We start from the raw sequence: 21,778 nt of genomic DNA on the forward strand, positions 1-21,778 counted from the left end.
TTGGTTTTTTTTAAACTATACTTGATTATTTTTTGTTCTAGGAAAGAAATACAAATAAAATTTTGTATGTACTTAGCTTGTATATTATTTTGGTATACCTTTAATGGAGAATGGAAATAAATGTCAAGCTTATTGATCTAGCATTTATATTAATTCTTGAAGAATATGATATGATTATATTGATATAAACACGTAGGTGATCAAACAACTACATGAATATGATATGATTATATTGATATGAAGAATATGAGTAGGAAAGAGCAACTTGTGGATAATATTAAATTGTTATTATTAAAAGCTAATTAACATTGGAGTTTATGTGAAAACAAATTAAAACAAGATAGTTGTACAAGTAGAATTCCTTATTATAAGCTATGATAAGAGCAACTTGAATCATAGCAGCCATCATATGATTCATATCCAAACTACATGGAATAGAATAAAGATAAGTCAAATGTTGAAAGTCTCCTCATATAGTCATGTACCAGCATGATGATGCTACATAATAATATCATATGCTAGTATATAGCGCAACCTTGTTTGGTAATTGATTATTAGTTGTTTCTCTTGACTGGTTTGACCAGTACATAGTTTGTATTGGCTTTTTTAGTTGACTAAAAGACTTTTATCTATTAATATATATGTGTTTTGTGAATATGATTGTTGGTCGCAAATTACCTATAAGAGGGCAAATATTTTTGTAAAAAAATATTTGTAATATACATTTTTATGATCCATCAATAGTACAATAATGTAATGTATAATAGTAATATAATATTAGAAAAAAAAAAGTTTCATATATGGTTGGCCATATTGTGTGCCTAGAGTTACTTATCAGGGGTTATTCGATTGATTAGAGGTTACTTGAATTTATCAGTAGTCATGCAATGGGTTACTTGGTCAGGGATTACTCAATCACGGACTCATGGGTTACTTAATCGATCAGGGGTTCTTTGGTCAGGGGTTACTCAGTCGGTCATAATTTTCTCAATCAAGGATTGCTTGGTTAGTTAGGTGTTACTCAATAGGCGTTACATGGCCAGTATTTTGGTGTGTATATCAGCCCACATGACATGGTTAGCCACACAGTAAACGAGCTAATAAAAATTAATAATAATATTATTACTCTCTCCGTCCCATAATATAATTCTCATTTTTCTATTTTGGAGAACCAAAATGTTTATTTTTTGATAGTATGTAAATACCATTATACCCTCACTATTTTAACTTTATTCATTGTACTTCCTAATTTACCCTTGAATTTTGCACATGCTTTGTACTCCCTCTGTTTTTTTATTTGCATCATTTTGACTGGTACATTTGCCGAGCCACAACTTTGAACATTAATATTTTTAATTGTTAATTGGTAAAAATTATTGTAAACACAAATTTTAAATCTGTAAAATATAGATTTAAAACAAATGCAACAAAGAATTAATTTTATTAATTTGATAATTTAGGGTACAATCTCTAATTTTCTCTTCTGATTCGATCTCCACTTTGACTTTTACGTAATTCACAAATTGACTTGATTCTTGAACGAGGGTCGTCGAGGCTTGATCTCGATCAAAGATTTGATGCGGCAGAACTTTGACTTATGTTGATGTAGACCTTTGACTTGTTGTTGAGGTAGACCTTTGACTTGTATTCTTGATTGAGGGCCGACGAGGCTTGATCTCGTTCAATGAATTTTTGATGTAGAGGCTGAACCGGTGATGTTCTTGATGATTTGAGGTTCTTCTTTCCTTCGTGTTGAGGGTCGTCGAGGCTTGATCTCTTCCACGGGTGATCTTCTAGAGTAGAACGGCATGTCAAATGCTTGTTGTTCTTCTTCTAGGCTTTGAGATGTTTTCTCTAAAATGGTTTAGAGTATTTGATGAGGGGTTTCTCTAGAGAGATTTAGAGTATTTGATGACAAATTTTCTTTAGAGAGATTTAGAGTATTTGAGAGGCTTTTTTTTTTGTATTTGAATTCTCCTTGTTTTCTCTAGGTTTCTCTCTAAATTTTCTCTCTAAGTTTCTCTCTAAGTTTCTCTCTAGGTTTTTCTTTCTGTTTCGTTTTCTCCCTTCAAATGAATTAGAGAGCCTCTATTTATAGAGTGAGTGACTCTTAGGGTTAGGGTTTGATGTACAATGGTGGTGGGCCTGCTTGATTATTATAACCCATTTTTAATGGGTTTTAACTATTAAATAAACAATTTAATTAAAATAACTAAAATGGGCTAATTTAATTTATTCACCCAATTTAATAATTTTAACTAATAGTCAAATTAGCATTAAGTCAATAATTTGATTTTTGACCCATACAATATCCAATGTGGCACTTATGTAATTGTTTTGTGCCTACAATTATAAAAAAAATTATATTATGAAACTAGACGTTATGACGAATCTAATTGTATATTATATAATAACAATTATTTATTTTATAAAGGTGAAAAAATTAAGTCAATTATTGAATGTGAATAGTGCAAAAATAAAAGTGATGCAATTAAAAAAGACGGAGTGAGTACATTTTTTCACTTTCTCTCTCTAACTTTTGTTCATGATTGTATTTTTCACTTTTATTAATGTACTTTATTCACTTTCTCCTCCTATTTCTTAAATACCGTGAAAAATCACAAACAACAACTATATTATGGAACGGAGGAAGTATTATTTATTTTTTTCAGTTATGGTTATATTCAATTATAAATTATTAATCATGAACTAATTGTGTTAAACTTAGGGAAATATTGGAGAAAACGGCTTAACCATTTGCATTGATAATACTCACAAATATATACCCAATACAATCGGAAATACAACTTGCCTAAAACTCCTAACAAGATAAATTTAACGTAAATACAATATTAACAAATATAACCAAGCCGACTCTAATAAATTGTCCATTCCACGCATATCACATTTTACATTCTGCTTTTTTTATTCTACAACGTAAATGTAAAGCCGGCCTCTTATGAAATCCGCCAATGCTTATAGTCGGCTAGCCGCCCCTCTTGTATGGGATCGAGTCGATACCGGTATGAGTTGGACAAAAGCCAGGCCAAGTCATTGCATCACTTTCTTATCAATTCTGGTATCAATTCTTATCATCAACAACAACAACAACAACAACAATAATAATAATAATAATAATAATAATAATATTAACAACAATAATAATAATAATAATCAATAAGTAATAAATAATAATAATAATAATAATAATAATCATCATCAATAAATAATAATAATAATAATAATAATAACAATAATAATTGAAATAATAATACTAATAATAATAATCAATAAATAATAATAATAATAATCAATAAATAATAATAATAATAATAACAACAATAATAATAATAATAATAAATATGAAATTTTGATTTTTACCACCTTCAAATAACGACTTTATTGAATTTACCACCTCCAAAAAAAAAAGATTTACTTTACCACCTCATAAAAAAATAAAACATCAGTTTTACCACCAATCACCTCCAACTAACGGATTCCGTCCATAAATCCGTTAGTGGGGCCTACCTTGCACACATGTCGCCATATTATTGGGTAAGTTTAAAAAAAAAAAAAAATCCCCATTAATCAACCGGTGTTGCTACCACCGTCGGGACCCCCACCGCCGACCGACCACGACCAGCCCCCACCACCTAACCTCTACGACCAGCCCCACCACCGCACCGCACAACCACAACCACCTTTCCACCAATTTTTATTTATTTTTTTGCTCTGTTTTCTCGAAAGCCACAACAATGGCGTCTCTTCCAATGGAGTTAATCACCTCCATTCTTTTCGATTACCCACTAAATCACTACTTCGCTTCAAATGCGTTTCCAAGGCTTGGCATTCCTTAATCAATCAGCAGCACCCATTTAATCAGACTTCATCTCGCTCATTCTCTCTCCTCTGACCGTCGTCTTCTTATCCTCAACCATGGAAGTCACCTGGAATCGACTCCATTGAAGTGGGGTTCTGAGCTTGATGCTAAAAACGATTGACAAGGTTTGATTTACCCAATTCTTTTTCTGGTTTTGAGGTTTCGATTTGTGGGTGTTGTAATGGATTAATTGCTTTGGTTTGTAGAAATGTTGATGATAATCGATTTGTATCCCTGTTGTTGGTGATTTGGCTTCTTAGTTTTTGGCAGCCACCAAATCCCGACCACCCATAAATCCCCTTCTAATTCCGACCACTCTAAATACCCTAGCCACCACCAAATTTCGCACTCCTAAAACCCTAACCACCACCTAATTCCGACCACCTCCCTAACCCACACACCAAATTCCGGCCCCTCCTTAGTCACACACGAAATTCCGACCAACCGAGGTAGTTGATTTCGTTGCTGGTTGGTTTACACGAAAGATCGGGGAAGATGAAGAAGAAACGTCAAAAAGGTGGGCCCTACTAACGGATTCGTGGACGGAATCCGTTAGTTGGTGGTAAAATCGATTTTTTGGAAATTTTGTTGGTGGTAAAGTAAATCTTTTTTTTTTGGAGGTGGTAAATTCAATTAAGTGGTTATTTGAAGGTGGTAAAAGTCAAAATTTCCTAATAAATAATAATAATAATAATAATCATCAATAATTAATAATAATAATAATAATATTGTTATTAATAATAATATGTACATTTGTATATACATATATGTATAGTAATAAATAATCAAAGATCACTAATCCGTAGTTAAAAATCACTAATTAATAAGTTCAGTTCAGTTCAGTTCAGCTCAGTTCAGTTCAGTTCAGCTTAGTTCAGTCAATTGGAATAGACCTTTCTTTTTTCACAAAATTCTGTAAAATAAATCTAACAATAACACATTACATATGGGGAGTTGCCACTTTTATTTACACATTTGTTCAAAATTAACATTATATAAAGTAAATCATTCTGAACCAATTTATTTATTTTTTACAAATCACACCCTCGTACATATCAAAGAATCAACAAATTAAATAATGAACTACGTAAAATATACTTGAAGTGAGCATCAGTAATTATTGAATCTACAATGAAAGAATTAAAAACAAGCTGATAAGTAACATGAACATCAACTGAGAACAATTCATATAGTTCCTTCCAACTCCGGATGTAAGAGGAATTCCTCTATTGTGCTTCCTCTTAATCAAATTACCCTGCCCATCTACGTTCAAATCGGCTCCCACCACGTAACGTTGCCATTTGGACTTAAAAATGAGACTATACTCGTACCTTATCGAAGTTACAAGCTCCACCCTAAACACCACCGGTGGCACCGTGGTAACATTATTACCAAAGTCGCTAGCACCACCCTCAATAGTCCCAACACGGCGTGTAGAGCGTCCCTTGTTAGGTAGGTAGAAGGATTTAAACGTTGCATTTCCAATAGGTAAAATAGTAGCGTTACTTGGTTTGTAATAAAAGGTAAAGTTGAGGGTATTATAGTCAATTGGATAGGGGTCAAAATTTAAAAACTTTATTTCAAAGTTGACCGTGTTTGAGGAATTTGTAACTTCCTTGAGGGTAGTAACGGTAAATTTTTCGATGGTTATTTCGGGTTGAGCGGTTGAGGGCTGGAGGAGAAGGCAGAGGAGGACGGTGGCGAATAAGCCGAATGAGACTATGCCGCCGTAACAACCACCGTGTGTAGGCTTTTCCATTGGTTATTAATAATTTTTATGCTAAATTATGATGAAATGGTTGATGTTTATTTTTGTATTTGTAGTAAGGGATAGCAGCTGTGTATTTGAATTTGTTACATTAAACAATGTCAAGTAGCTAGAGCTAATAATCTAGTCAAACTTGGAATACCTATGAAATTAAACAAGACTATGTCAAGTGTTAATCGCTTAATCAAATTGAAATTATCAATAATTTAGGATGGGCCACTTAAAACACGTTATAATACTGTGATTAGTCATCCATCATGGAACGTATATATATAAAATTATAAATAAGGAAAAGTGTTTGATTACTACCTTTCACACCGCTAATCAACTTTTTTAATGCAAGTTTTAGTTAGGAACAATAACCTTGAATAAATTTGTAATCTATGTAATTCAAATTAATATGTTGTTCATTTGGTTAAATGTATATAAATAAAGATAGCATAATCATTGGGCTAAGAATCTAAGGGTTGAAGAACATAAGATGCTAACAATCTATGTTTGTTACGGCTGAATCCATCACAAACAATGCATGACATGATAAATTGTTTATACATAGTGACATATACATGCCGCATGTATGACACGGTGGCAAATCATAAGTTTTGACTATGTGAACCATCCTCATAAAATTTTATCATGTTATAACTAACGCATAATTTGTGGATTAGATCATGGGCTGAAATCAACCAGCGCCAAATCACGCAGGGTGAGAATAAATAAGGGATTACTCGACTCAACATAACCTACAATCATATTTGATAGAAGTTGTTAATCCTATGTAATTTCATTCACTAATTATTGCAACCTATAAATTATAATTTTTTTTATTGTATCACCAACCTTTACAATAGGTATTGGGTCGTGCAAACTGCATACCTAAAAATAAATGTGCACTTCCTCCACACTTATGAAAAGGCAGCTTATTCCATGCATGTATGTATTGAAAAATAGAAGAATTGAAGTATGAACAATGACAATGCACTCTTTACTAGAAAATTTTGTGTACAGTATTCTCACCAGAGTTTATGTTTTGAACAAAATTGTCATAATTTCTTCATTGAATAATTACTATTACATGTCCTTTTGGCACACACATACCTAACGGGATTTTTAATTAAAGGATGCAAACAAACAAATTAACGTTAAAGTACATAAAAGTGTTGCGTCTTGTAATGCACTTTTATCCACTCTCGTTTTACAACATTGAAATAAATCAAATAATCATTTATTTTGTTTATTCAATTTAATCACTTGAAACATAGTACATAACCATTTACATCATTTTTCAAAAAAAATAAATAAATAAATAAATCAATAAATCAACAAACAAGAAACAAAAAAATTGACAAACAATAATAATCATGTCTACCAAGATTGAAAGAAAAACAAAATACACAACAAAATGCCCATGAACTGAAAACGGCCAATAATATTCATTTTAGCTCTAGAGGTAAGCTGAATTCCCTTATTGACCAAATTACCCTCATTATCAACTTTCAAGTCAGCTCCAACCACATTACTTAGCCGTTGGTACAATCTATTCCTTTTAAACTTGTACCTCATTGTTGTTGCTAGCTCCGCCCTTAGTGTCACTAGGGCGGTAGCATTTTCCCAATTTACCCCTCTAGTCTCTATGTTACCAACAAAGTGGTTATCCCTTAAACGACGTTGGTAGAAAGGGATAAAAGTGGTATTTCCAATGATGAAATTTGTTAGGTTATTAGGTTTGTAATAAAATGTGAGCTTAAGGGCATCGTAGTAAATTCCACTGGAACCCGAGTTTTTGAGCTTAAGGTCATAATGGATAGTGTGGTTGTTATGAGAAGAATTGGTTGCATCCTTAAGGGCATAAATGGTAAAATCTTCAATCGAGCTCACAGGTAAAGCGGTTGAGGGTTGGAGGAGAAGGCAGAGTAAGACCGCGACACTTAAACCTAATGAGAATATACCGCCACAACAACCATCGTGATTAGCCTTTGACATTGAATTGTTTGGATGGTTTAAGAAGGAAATAAAGAAAATGATTAATTTCTAGTTTAGATGAGAATTTGTATTGTAGTATACTTTGATTGTTCTTTGCTAAGAAAAGTGAAATGTTATGATGAGTGAATATATGTCTTAGTTATCGTTATTTATAGTTTCGTAAAGACAAAAAATATATGATAACATGTATATGATTAGGAAAGTGCAATTTGTGAATTTGTCAATTTGAAAAGGTCCATGCAATAATATATAATAAACAAATAAATAAATAATTGAGCTCCTACAAAAATAGATGTAATGGAGTAGTTACTATAAATTCATTATTTTATGCTAGGATTATACATAAATTAAATGTATAAATGTTTGAGTGTTGCACATATTAGTTGTCATTTGTCAAATAAACGTGGAGAAATGCGAGCATTTGTCAAACAAATTGATTAAATTTGGAGTATCTAGGATAGAAAGTTGAGATCGACTGCCATGCACCCCATAATGAACTAGTCAATTGTGATGGGGCTTATTTTAATTTGTTAGTTCCGCTAATTTTTCAAAATGTTTCTGTTTAACCTGGCACATATGTTTAAAGTATGTCAAGGGCAGGTTTTTGGCTTATTATAGCTTTAATATTGATGAAAATTAATTATAAAAAGTTGATATTTGAAAATTATACATTGACATACGATTCTAATAAATAGTTACTCCGTACATTACTACTCCCTCCGTCCCTTAATACAAAGCCTCTTTTTTGTAGCATTTATTACTCACATAATAAAGAGAATGAGATTTTGTATTAAGGGACGGAGGGAGTATAAAATGTTTATGTATAAAGCTTATATTAAAAAGATAAATGGAGCACTTTAAAAAAAATTAAAGATTATTGTTGATGCTTATTAAATTCAAACAAGGAACTAACAACTAATTAACACCATATTTGTTGGAGATTAGAGTGTCGCAAAGGTATGCCCTTAATACTCCGATCCGTAGTACCAACTCATAATAAAGGTCACGCACCAATCACCAAACAGCCTATAATTATGAAGATTAATTACAAACACAATAGGAGAATTAAGTCACATAATAATTACTCAACTCAAAGGCAAGAAAACACAAACTATAATGTGCAATAGATAGAAATTACCTTCATTACAATCGAAGTGAATTACATTTTTGCAACAACGATTCTTCAAAGAAATTGTAGAATTGAATTTGCTAATGTAAACTAGACTAATTAATGTAATTCTAAAATCTTCTAAGGACTGCTATGAAATGGTTATGTGTTTGGGCCTTCTTTGTAATTTTTTGGGCCAACTTTGGCAAAATTTGTAAGATTTTGGGCCAACTTCAAATCTTGCAAATCTTTTACTTCATGTTAGATCCTTGAAAAGGAGGAAGCGAGAAGAATTAGGAATTTTATTTCCAATAACATTCAACTTTTTTAGAGGAATAGATAAGGGATCCTCATTATGCAAGAACGTAATTAGGATAATTCAACTTTTTGTAGTATTTTTCTAACAAAGTACATCCAAGTCTAACTTGATTAATACTTGTATGTAATACTCTGCTCAAATATATAGAGGTGATCATCATCGGTCTGGCCCGCTAGCTTGGTCGGATCCAACCCAAAAATATGACGAGTTTAAACAAGCTCAAAAATGCATTTTAATTACAAGCCCAAATTCGGCCCAAAATAGCCCAAAAATCCATTTTAACTCGACAAGCCCGCTACTTTATTGCGGGTTTGGACATGAGATATCATGTTAAGGCCTAATCCAGCCCAATATTTTTATCACTTCTAACCAATTAGTATTATGTGCACCATGGTGCACCTAGGTGCACCACGACTATACTTTTGAACATTTAGTAAAAAAAATTGAACATTTTACAAAAAATAAACATTTAGTAAAAAGAATATGAACACGTCACAAAAATTGAATATAAACATGCAATTTGAATGTTCATATTTTATCAAGAAATGTTCATTTTGTATACATTAAATGTTCAGTTTATTATTACAAAACTATTGAATTATTACGAGTCAGTTCAAAATTTGTCTGACTCGTAATAATTCAAAAGTTGCGATTGTTCAGATTTTTTTACTAAATGTTCAAAATATTTTATTGTTCATATTTTTTTTACTAAAAGTTCAAAATTATAGACGTGGTGCATTGCAATTGTTCAGTTTTTTTTTTACTAAATGTTCAAAATTGCGATGTTCAGATTTTTTAACTAAATGTTCAAAATTCTTGATTGTTCAGATTTCTTTTACTAAATGTTCAAAAGTATAGGCATGATGCACTGCCATTGTTCAGATTTTTTAATTAAATGTTCAAAATTTGCGATGTTCAGATGTTTTTACTACATGTTCAAAATTTTCAATTGTTTAGATTTTTTTACTAATTGTTCAAAAGTATAGGCGTGGTGCACCTAGAAATAGGTGCACCATGGTGCATCTTAAAATTTGCGACTTCTAACGTCATATCATTTCGTGACACACCAAAAATGCTCTATAACAAATAATACTTGTAAAAACAAGTTACTTAAGTACACCATTGAACTAGGAAAAATAAAATTACAATAAAACAAAAACAATAATTGATGAATACCATCTAATTAATAATCTACCACAAAAGAATAAAAGTCAAAATTCCCAAAATACCCAAGAAATGAAAGTTGCAACACTTACTATTCCTAGCTCCTGACCTAAACTTAACCCCTTTCTTCTTCCTCTTAATCAAAATCCCTTGTTCATCAACGTGCAAATCAGCAAACAACCCGAAACGATGCCGTCGTTTAGTCTTCCAAAACACGATCTTAAACCGAACCGTTGTATTAAGCTCCACCCTAAAAAAAGACGTTGTCGCGGTAGCATTTTCCCATTTTACCCCTCTAGCATCAATGGTACGAATACGATGAGTATTCTTCCCATGCCCTTGGTAGAAAGGGGTAATAGTGTCATTTCCAAGAAGGGTCTTATTAGCTAAGCTAAGATTAAGGGCATCAAAGTAATAAAATGTAAGATTAAGGGCATCATAGTAAACACCCTTATCTTTATTCTCCTTATTATTGAGCTTAAAATCATAACGGATTGTGTGGTTGTTTTTGTAGTAAATGGAATTATTGGCAGTTTTGTTGAGGGCAAAAACGTCAAAATTTTCTATGGAGTAAACAGGGTTTGAAGGCTTAAGATTTAGCCACATAAATAAAGCTGTTAATCCAAGGGTGAATATGAAACTGCAACAACATCTGCAACAGCTGCCTTCTTCGGCTTCCATTTAAGGGTGGTTTTTGCCTTTCGAAAGCGGTTTTGTGGTGGGTTTTTGAGTGGTTTTCCGGTAAGATAAAGAGAGAGAAGTGGTATTTGAAGAGAAGAAAGTGTGAGAGTGAATAGAGTGGTATTGTAGTATATAATTGAGATTGGTGAGTTCGTGTAAATTACAATGAGTCAACGAAGAATGAGACGTTGAATGTAAATAATTAACGCGGTTTAATTTAGTAATTTTTTTAGTTTGATGGAGCCTATGTTTGTGTGTGGATCATAAAAACCCATTTGGGGGGGCCATAAAATATTATGCCTTTTTGGATTATTAAATTTGACTAGTATGTCCTACACTCCCTAGTAGTGGTATCAATGTTTGTATGTAACAAAAGTACTCCATTTATTAATGATGATGAAAGATTGAAAGGTATAATCTATTCGGTTCATTAAGATTGTCTTATTGATTAAAGGAGATGACAATTTTTGTAAATTAGTGTAATAGTGAATTGTCAAGTAATGAACCTAGAAAGTTGAAGATTTTAAAGATTATTATTTTGGATTTTAACGTATAGGAATCTTGCTAAGTGAATACCTCGGTTTACATTTGAGTAGAAGTTCACTTCCCTTTTCCTACTCACAAGTGCATGACTTGTAAAATAAACAAATAAAATAAAAAATAATTAGAATTCTCACTTAAGTATATACAATCGGAAGGATTTGGCCTTATAATGCCAGTGACTAGTATGTCCTACACAGGGGCGGAACCAGGAATTTTATTTAACGGGGGCCAAAGTAAAGGGAACTACGATGACGATAAAAATAATGAACATTTTCACACATCAATTTATTAATCCACATATCACAACAACAAAAATATATTTTATATAAGCAATGAATATAGAGTTATAGAACATATTCCAAAAAAATTACCATAGTACTACATGAAGAAAAACATACCTTATCATTTATCTTATATCATTTTAGTTGTGCTCGTCTCTCTTTCATCATATAAAAAGCATCAATGATGGCATCTTCACTAAGTGTTTCCGCTATCTCCTTTTCTATATACACTATTAAGTAGTCCTTCAAAAAATCGTCCTCCATCTTACTTCGAAGGTTTGTTTTCACTATCTTCATGGCTGAAAAAGCTCTCTCAGTTGTTGCAGTAGATGCTGGAAGAGTTAATACGAGACGAATTAACCTTGAAACAAGAGGATAATCTTTTATTTTTTCTGTAGTCACTAATCCTTGACATAAATCACCAAGAGTAGTTAAGTTCTTCAACACTGGATGAATAGGAATATCAAGCCAATAATGTTGCAATTCATAACTCAAATGATCTTTCTCATGTTCTGTGAAATCAATAGGATAAAAATCTCGAGCTAGCTTGCAAATATGCTCTATATTGAATGACTTGTAACCATCTCTTGGATTCAAGGCCGCACTTAAAATGAGAAGTTCAGTAGCTCGCTCACTAAATCTTGCGTTTAGCTCTTGCAATTGACGATCTATAGCAGCCATAAATATATCAACTCTATAGTGATGTTCCATTGTCACATTGTCTTTTTGTCTTGATTGTTGCCTTATAGATTTAAGCACATCAACATAAGGAGAGTCCATGTCAGGAACTGTAACACCATTTTTCTCACAAAAAACTTTAACATTATGTAGCAAACTCTCCCACCCATCATTCCTTAAAGTTTGAAGTAATGTCTTTGTAGTGCAAACTAAATGCATTGCATTTACAATATCTTGGGTCTTCAATTGTAGTGCTTGACAAAGTCCATCGGTGATGGCCATAATCTCCTTCACAACATGTATGTTAAATACGAATTCAAATGACATTAACAACTTAACTCCATTAAGAGCATCTCCTCTCTGAGCATAAGTTGTTCCTTCACTAGCTATGTTAGCAAGAACTAAGCGAGTAGCACAATACATTCTTAACAAACTAGATATTGACTTGTAATGCGAGCTCCATCTAGTATCACCTGGTCGTTGTAATGTACCGATTTGATTGAGACCTTTTCCCGTCTCAAGCCCCTCAATCTCAACTAGATGTTCAATTTCAGCCAATTGAGTTGCTTGTAACTCGTCATGTCGCTTTGAAGAGCTAGTGACCACATTAACAACAAAAATCAATTGTTGAAAGAAAGTATGAATCTGTGGCACTTCCCTAGATGCAGCAACAAGAGCTAGTTGTAGTTGATGTGCCAAACAATGAATGTAATAGGCATAAGGACACTCCTTCATAAATAAAGCTTGTAACCCATTCCACTCTCCACGCATATTACTTGCACCGTCATACCCTTGACCTCTAATATTTTGAAGGTTAAGGTTATGATGAGACAAGACAGCACAAATTTCCCTTTTTAATGTTTTTGTTGTAGTGTCTTTGACATGGACCAAATCCAAAAATCGCTCTCTTACCCATCCACTTCTATCAACATATCTCACTACTAATGCCATTTGTTCTTTCTTAGAAATGTCCCTAGACTCATCAACAATCAAACAAAACTTTGCATCACCAATTTCCTCACGTATACTATTTTGCACTTTTCTTGCATAAACATGTAGAATCTCCTTTTGGATTAGTGGAGAAGTGTATTTGGCATTCTTTGGGGCATTATCCAAAATAACCGAATCAACATCTTTATTATATGATGCTAAAAGTTCCCTTGATTAATTGAACTAGAACGTTCATCATGCCCTCTAAATGCACAAGCTTGGAAAGTTAACCATTTAACAGCATCTATTGATGTCTTAAGGCTTAAACGATTCTTGACAATCTCCTCTGCAGTTACTTTCTCTACTACTTTCTCAATGTGAGCGGATTGATTTTTGAGATTAAAATAACACTTTGTTGAAAAGTTATGAGCAGAATTGGAATCTTTCCCCATGTGACACAAAAATGCACAATCCTTCCCATTATTTACTTTCTTCCAATTTTTAAAGCCCTTCACTGTGAATGTATCCGAACCACATCTTCCAAGAGGCTTTTTAGCAAAAAGAAAGCAATAGAAACAATAAGCAGCATCCATTGTGGGAGAATACTCTAACCAAGGAAACTTCACAAACCAACTTTTTTGGAACCTACGTGGGTGTTTTTCGGAACCAGAGTATGGATAATTATCAAGTTTAGGTTGATATGGCCCAAAATCAATGTAAGATCTCCTAATCAAATCTTTTTCATCTGAATCATATGTCTCAATTTGCTTACGCAACCCAGGATCACGCATTAAAAAATCAAGACCAATACCTTCTTCATTAGGCATTTGCTCATCAACATTGTCATTATTAATATTACGTTCGACTTCTTCATTATCAATGATAATTGGCTGATTTGGCTCAACAACAGGTATATCTTCATCACCCCTGCCCTTTTTTTGTGGAAGAAAATAAGAAGTGATAGTCCTCTTTGTCATTCCTAAATTACAAAAATTAACAGCAAAAAAAGCATAATCAAATCTAATGATTATTGGGCAATATATCAAGTATAATTGCAATTGTATTAATTATTCTAATTATTCACAATTTTCATATAATTGTTTGGATTTACACATTTACTGATTTACATATACAATTAGAGTATTAAACCCCAAAATTTCTAATTCAAAATCTCACTCTAACTATTTATTCAACACACTAAACCTGTAATTAATATGAAAATTGAAGTATACAAATAAGATTAAGTAGAAATTGATAATTAAATTACCTGAATTAAGGAAAATCAACAATAGCAAGCAAGAAACTTCAATGGTGATATGTACTGTTTGTTTCGTCACTTTGGGGGTTTTCACTGCTTTCCTTTTGTAATTTTGTGTTGAAGTGAATTGTAATGTTTGCAAGTTGTTATTTTTTTATTAGATAATTCTTTTATCTTATATTTTTATTTAGTTGCAATATTTATATTTTGTCTTATCTAACAATATAATATAGTAGAATCTAGAAATATCAAGTACCAAACTCATCACATGCGTTAATATTAGTTCATAAAGTGTGAGTTTGGTTTTGTATTAATTTTTTTTTATTTGTTTGGCGGGGGCCACATGAATTTTTTATACTTTTACTTGTACTAAAATCCAAATATTACCAATGTAAAGCAATTCACTTGAGGGGGGCCTTGGCCCCCTTTGGCCCCTACTATCTTCCGCCCCTGGTCCTACACTTCCTAGTGGTGGTATCAATGTTTGTATGTAACAATGTACACTCCTTATCAATGATGATGAAAGGTATATTCTTTTCGCTTATTAAGATTGTCTCAAATGAACATACGAGTACTAAGTTAAAAGAGACAATTATTTTAAAATAAAGCAATCTTATTAAGATATTGTAATGGTGTATTATCAAGTAATGTACACAGCATGAAAATTGAATATTGTTGGGGATTTTGTGTTTCCAAGGGTCACAAAGAAATTGCAAATGAAATTAGCGGAAAAAAATCTTTGAGGCGTGAACGGGATCATGTTCCCAAAATTATAATTCTGGCCCTATACTACAACCGGGTACAAAATTATAATTCTGGCCCTATACTAAAACCGGGTATCACGAAATTTACTCAGGTTATACAACGAAAAACAATTGCAATCACAAGTAGGATGATTACAATATAATGTAAATAAGATTTTGTGATTTGTGATGATGAACAATAACTTGCAAAAGGTTTCATGAAAATGAGAATAAACTGATTTCTTGAAGTTTCTTTCATCAATATGAACTATCATATTCATATCAAGAGCAATAAACCAAGCAAAACTGGAAAATAACCGTCAAAATTGCCCCCCGCGCCCTGTCGAGCGAGAGAAACTAAGCAACCCAGAAAAATTTGGGTGCTCTAGCTCCCTGCTGAGCGATGACAACGCTTAATTTTTCTTCGCTCTCACGCCCTACTAGGCAAAGACCCGCCCTGCCAGGCACACCACCGGGCAGACTACAGGACGAAAGAACACTTCTCTAAACCGAGATACAAATTGCTCTATTACTTGTTTAATTGACTTGTAACACCCTTAGCCTAAGCAATTTAATCAAACACAAAAATATTAGTCACAATACTAATCAACAAAGATTTCAAAGCTTATTATTTCTGATTCTGAAAGTAGGATTGGAGGGTTTTAATGTTGCCAAGTTAATCAGTAAAAGCCCCCTTATTAGCTTTCCTTTCTTTCATGTGCATGACTCATAATTACTTAATCAAAAACTGATACTCTCACCTCAAAGTATTTACAACTGAATCCAACCTTATGTAATTATGCATTCTTCGACCTAATATGTTCATACCTTTAGTTTCTCTCTCTCTCTAGAAGCGCAGTCATCGGAGACTAACCTCATCACACTAGTAGAAAAAAAAAAAAAGGCACCGCTCAATGGCCACCGATTTTCGAAAACCGGTGGCGTAAAAATTGGGCAGGATTATATATATTTAAATTGCCACCGGTGCAATCCGAACCGATGGCATAAATGGTAAAGGCCACCGGTTTTGAACCGGTGGTTTTGTTAAAAAAAAACGTGCCTCATCTCTACTTCTCTCTTCTCGTACTCTCTCCTTTGTTTTCTCTCTCTTCTTGATTTCTCCGTCTCCTCTCTCTTCTCTCTGCTCAAACCCTCCTTTCTCTCTCTTCACTTGCCTCCTCTTGCTCCATCTACCGCCGCCCCATCTACCGCCACTCCACTCTTTCTTTCTTTCACTTCTCTCTTGGCACCACTACTAGGGAAATTTAGTATTTGAGGATGACGGCGGTGGTGAATGTTGTCGCCACCATCGTAATTGACGATCTTTTTATTTACCAGTGCCAGATCTTTGCAGATGTGGTGGAATTCTTCACAAAGGTATGTGCTCTTCGATTTGAGATCTAGGGTTTCTGATTTTTATTTACTTTTTTGTGATTAATGATGAACAATTGAAATGAATTGGGCGTTTGATTGAATTAGTTGGGGTTATGTTGTGATGAGGTTGATGAACATGTTGTTCTCTTCACGGCGCCAAGGTGATTATGGTGACGGTGGTCGCGATCCGCCAGCCCACTCCATCTCTCTATCTCTTCTTGAGTCCTCTGCTTAAATCCGAGAATAAGGTACTTGCATTTGTAATTTTTTCGATTGTTTTCGATTTAATTTTTTTTTTGAATTGTGTTTTTAGGGTTAGGATCTGGTTCAGATCGGGCTTCAATTTACTGAAATTCTGTTTTTTTTTTTTTGGTTTGAATTGATTTGGAATTGAATAGGTTGTTGTGTTAACGTGTGACAGACATGTTTCGATTTTTTATGGAATTTTTCTGGGTGTTTTTGAGTGTTTAGTGGGTTTTTTTGGGGGTATTTACAACTGATAATATGAATTTTGATTTTGATTTCGATTTCATTGAGTTATAAGGTTATATTTTGGATTTTGTGATGTGGTTGTTGTGTTTGGGTTTGAGTTTGTATGTGATGTTTGATTTTGAGTTCGATTTTGTCCCTCTTGTTAGCTAATAATAGTAAGTTACATGAATGGGATTAAATTGGAATCGGGAGTAAAGGGGATTATGGGTTTGATTGGGTTTTAGTTGTTAGATCTGATCCAGGAGGAGTTATGGTCTGTTATGTTTTGAGAACAAAGATTGGGTTTGTGGATGTTGTTTAACTGTTTGTAGTTTAATCTTTGATGGGTTTTGATGCTTATATATTTTTGATTTCTGGGTGATTGTAGAAAACGGAGGGAAAGATGAAAGTGTGTCTCAACCGAGTTTCACTGAGTTCAAATTGGACGAGATAAGAGCTGCTGCTTCTGGGTTTTCTTATTAATTACTGTTCATATATTTAAGGTCTTATTTCTTGTCCACACCATATACATAAAGGGTTCAAATGTTCAAATTGGTGTTAAGGTTATAAATTACTGCTCATGTTAATTTTATTTTAGATGGATTTTTGTAAAGGATTGAATTAGAATTAGATTTTGCTTTTTTTAAAAAAAATAAATTTATTATTGTTATTATGATTGAGTATCTGGTAAATTATTGAATGATTGGTGTTTTAAGGTTAGAATTTGCGAGCTTCCATTTCATCCAATTAGTTCGGAGGTTATTGGAGGAGTTGGTGGAATGTAAGTTTTTATTTAACCTTTTAATGTAATTTCATTTTTAAATATGTGATATCTGATATAATTTAGATTATTGTTGCTTTTTGTTTAGCTTTTGATTTGGTGCAACTGTGATCTTGGTTGTTGAAATTGTAATACTTTTGGTGTTTCGAATTGGAAGTGCTTGTTTGGTAACTATCATTTTTGTTTGTATTGTGATATTTGTAAGTGCATATTTTGTGAATTCTAAGTGCAGTTCTTTTATTATTGCTTGATCTGTTTTTCTATTTATTTTTTTTATTTTTTTTTGGTGATTTGTTTCATAAGTGTATATCTATGCTTCACTTATTGTGGAGATTGATTCCATAGTAATTAAAAATATCATAGTGTTTTTTTATTCAATTAGTTGTTGAAGAGTTTAAATAGAGAAAGAAAATAGATTCTATCACTAATCTTACATTTATTTGGTGCTATTCTTATTGGTCTCTTTTTCTGTGTGTTTCTTCTTTGCAGGAAAAGTAATTTTCGAGGCGTGTGCTTAATAAGGACATGTTTAGTTTCAATTTTGTTTCATAATTTTTTTTTATTGTTAATTTGTGATTGCAATTTCTGATTGTTCTGGTGCATCTGTTGCTGCAACTGCTGCCTTGCAGGGTGCTGCTTCTGTGTTGCTGCTGTATCTGTGCTACCATGTTGTTGTTGCTTCTGTCTTGTGCTTGTAATGTATCAATAATTCTTTTCCAACAGCATCTATAGAGTTTCTAATTTTGCTATGGCCATGTGATCAGATATTTCCTTGTTTATTGTGATTGAAGGTTGGTAGTATAATAACTATGTGCACAGTCAACACGTTATGCTGTATCGATGTCTCTGATCTCTCTGTCACATTCCTCTTTGCCTTGTCATACTAGGTAATGACAAGGCAAAACATGGTTTTTATCTTCTAATAGGCATAATGGAAGTGAGTGACTCTAGGTTTCATGGTGTAGAACTTGTTATCACACATAATTTGTAGTTTTTTGAAGTTATCCAAAGTTGCTTTCTTTGGAGTTTGCCAAGGAAATAGCTAAATATATGGCCAAAAACATATTCGAATGCACATTGGTGACATATGAGTTGTAGCCTAAACCTCTTAACTTGACTGGAATGTTTTTTGTAGGAGACATTTGAGAAAGAGAATGTTACTATTTAGAGATATTTAGATTATGCATATAGTAGTCTCTCCAAATATTTGAGAGTGTTTCTCAGTGTAAAGAATTCCAATTTGGTTTCATTTATCTTATGTTCTCTTGCTAAGATACATACGAGTATAAAAGAGGAAGGCATTATTAAGAAAAGGAGGCTTTTATTAGTGAAATTGGAGTTCCAGAGTGCCACATATCTTGTGGAACCATTCTTATGTACCTACCTGTTTTGACATGGAAATATGTGTGAACAGTTCAACTTAAGGTGTGCTTGATCATATTAATGGGGAATTATTTATCTTGCTAACCCATGTTGCTTTTTATTTCACAACTATCGAAATATATCTGTATGGTGGTAGGACCATATGCTTTTAATACAAATGTAATGATTTATATCTGAAACATGGTCCAGCAGATGTTATGATGTGGACATTATTGTATTGATTAGTAGACATTTGTTGAAGGGTATTAGTTCTTGTTGCCATCACTGATTAGCTAATTTAAAGATTATTATCTTGGTCCCATCCCACATTATTTCTCAAGAATATTACAGGTTTAGTTTCAATTTTGTTTTTTTATACATTGTTAATTTCTAATTGCAATTTCTGATTGTTTTGGTGCAGCTACTGCCTCGTAAGGCTGCTGCTGCTGTATCTGTGCTGCCGTGTTGCTGCTGCTTCTGTGTTGCAGCTGCTTCTATGCTGCCGTGTAACTTTGTATTTTATTTTATTTTTTGGACGAAAATTGTAATATTACAACATATTTTTTATAAAAAAATATGTAAGTTTATATATATATTAGTGTTTATACATCAATTTAAGTGAAAAAATGCAAAAAAAAAAAAAAAAAAAAAAAAATTGCCATTAAAGGCACCGGTTCTGAGCAAGAACCGGTGCCAATAACCCTTACAAAAAAAAAGCGGGAAAGGTGTTGCCACCGGTTAACCGGTGGCAATACTAGTTTTTGCCACCGATTTTGAATCGGTGGCCTTGAGTCTGTTTATTTCCACCCCCTAAATGCCCACCGGTTCAAAACTGGTGGCATAGGGGGGTTTTGAACCGGTGGCCAAATGATATTTTCTACTAGTGTCACCCGTGGTGATAAGGGCTCCGGGAACTCACTTCCGGCGAGAGCGGGCGTTCTTTCATCTTCATTAGTTTGTTTTTTCATCCTAGTGCAGAGGTTTTAGCTAACTCAAGTATTTTCTCAAATTGTCAAGTTTAAGCCTAGGAATTTTTGTTTTATTCTCAAAAGTAGGTAGTTGTCTAAGACAATGGATTTAACTTCAGAAATGGATGTGGAATCAACGGAGGAACTAGATTTAGTTCACAAATCAGTTAAAAAGTTAAATGAGCAGCATACTCAAACAAGTTCGAGCTTCCCCCAACCTGAATCCCATACTCCTGAAGTAACTTCAGTGGATAAGGAAAGGGACACGATCATGGAGGAGGAGGTACAGCCACAACTCGACAGGGAGACTAATTGTAACCCCATAGTTACTGGTATGGACCCAGGACAAAGTGACAGGGCAATTGGACAGAATCAACTAGCAGTCAAGGTGACCAGTTTCAGGGAGGCAGTGGTTAAGTCATCGCAGTGGTTTGCTAAGGCTAGGAAAATCATGATTAACACATTGGAATGGGAGGACGAAGAGGAGGATAGCACGGTGCATGAAAACTCAGTTAGGTTCCCAAAAGAAAAAAAAATTAAACAATTGCGAAAGCCATGGGAGCTAACATTAATAGGAAAATGTTTGGGAATTAACGTTCGAGCCGAGTTCATAACACAAAGAGTAAATCGTATGTGGAATCCTAAAGGAGTATGAGAAATAATTGAGATGGATAAAGGTGTTTATCTGTTCAGGTTCAGTTTACAAGATGACTTAGAGAAAGCTTTGTTCGGGGGTCCTTGGTTCATCCTTGATCACTACCTCATGTTATCCAAATGGAGACCGAATTTTAGGCCATCAACAGAAAGTTTCCGTACTATGTCAATATGGATTCGATTTCCAGAATTTCCGGTAGAATATTATGATAAAGAGGCCTTGTACGAAATTGCAGGGGTGGTAGGCAAGCCAGTTCGAGTGGATTACTCAACAGACAAAATAAGCAAGTGCAGGTACGCCCGAGTCTGTATCGAAATTGAGCTCAACAAACCCCTAATTACAAGGGTATGGGTAGGAAGAGCATGGCAGAAAGTTGAGTATGAGAAATTCACCTCCTTTGCTTCCAATGTGGACGAATTGGACACACCAAGGAACACTTCCAAGACAACGAAAAGAAGGAGGTGGCTAATCCAAGCAGGGTCACTTTGTTAGGGGTTAGCACGCCATTGCTGGCTGAAGCACATGAAGCGGAAAATATAAAGGAAGCAATAAACAAAGAGGGAGACAAGGTAGATAGACCTTCAGAAGAAACAATCTTGCAGCAAGACAAAGAAACAAGTAAGGAGTCAACAGAGTATGGGCCTTGGATTTTGGCAGCTTCAAGAAAGAAAATTTTTAAAAAAGATGAAAAGGGCAGATTTGGGAAAGGGGAAGGAAATCAAAGGATCACCAAAGAAGATAAAAAGAAGAAATATGGGGAACCATCAAGCCGCCAACAACATCATAGGAACACTCAATGGAATGTTTTACCCATAGAAGAAGAAGCAAATC

General features: G+C 33.6%; 3 protein-coding genes and 1 long non-coding RNA gene across 5 annotated transcripts; 1 reads left to right on the forward strand and 3 right to left on the reverse strand.

Moving 5' to 3' along the window:
• Nucleotides 1-6,745: 6,745 nt before the first annotated feature.
• On the reverse strand, nt 6,746-7,717 carry LOC110723551. The gene has a single exon (XM_021902900.1). It carries the CDS (start codon nt 7,629-7,631, stop codon nt 7,014-7,016), a length of 618 nt encoding a protein of 205 aa, XP_021758592.1. The 5' UTR covers nt 7,632-7,717; the 3' UTR covers nt 6,746-7,013.
• Nucleotides 7,718-10,120: 2,403 nt separating this feature from the next.
• On the reverse strand, nt 10,121-11,292 carry LOC110723740 (protein NDR1-like). The gene has a single exon (XM_021903110.1). The coding sequence runs from the start codon at nt 10,901-10,903 to the stop codon at nt 10,250-10,252; it is 654 nt and encodes a 217-aa protein (XP_021758802.1). The 5' UTR covers nt 10,904-11,292; the 3' UTR covers nt 10,121-10,249.
• Nucleotides 11,293-11,862: 570 nt separating this feature from the next.
• On the reverse strand, nt 11,863-13,356 carry LOC110723492 (zinc finger MYM-type protein 1-like). Its single transcript, XM_021902847.1, has one exon. It carries the CDS (start codon nt 13,354-13,356, stop codon nt 11,863-11,865), a length of 1,494 nt encoding a protein of 497 aa, XP_021758539.1.
• Nucleotides 13,357-16,097: 2,741 nt separating this feature from the next.
• LOC110723742 lies at nt 16,098-19,037 on the forward strand. Of its 2 annotated transcripts, XR_002511754.1 has the most exons (4): nt 16,103-16,713; nt 16,816-16,958; nt 17,570-17,684; nt 18,592-19,037. It is a non-coding gene; the product is annotated as an uncharacterized LOC110723742 (long non-coding RNA). The 2 variants fall into 2 exon arrangements; XR_002511753.1 differs by lacking the exon at nt 18,592-19,037 and having other exon boundaries at nt 16,098-16,713; nt 17,570-17,834.
• The last annotated feature ends 2,741 nt before the right edge of the window (nt 19,038-21,778 follow it).

The sequence above is a fragment of the Chenopodium quinoa genome, unplaced genomic scaffold (assembly GCF_001683475.1).
Source record: "Chenopodium quinoa cultivar QQ74 unplaced genomic scaffold, ASM168347v1, whole genome shotgun sequence".
Taxonomy (NCBI): Eukaryota; Viridiplantae; Streptophyta; class Magnoliopsida; order Caryophyllales; family Amaranthaceae; genus Chenopodium; species Chenopodium quinoa.

Excerpts from the sequence above, each read along its gene's own strand:
- LOC110723551 (XM_021902900.1), bottom strand. The coding sequence starts at position 7,631 with ATGTCAAAGGCTAATCACGATGGTTGTTGTGGCGGTATATTCTCATTA.
- LOC110723740 (XM_021903110.1), bottom strand. The coding sequence starts at position 10,903 with ATGGAAGCCGAAGAAGGCAGCTGTTGCAGATGTTGTTGCAGTTTCATA.
- LOC110723492 (XM_021902847.1), bottom strand. The coding sequence starts at position 13,356 with ATGGCATTAGTAGTGAGATATGTTGATAGAAGTGGATGGGTAAGAGAG.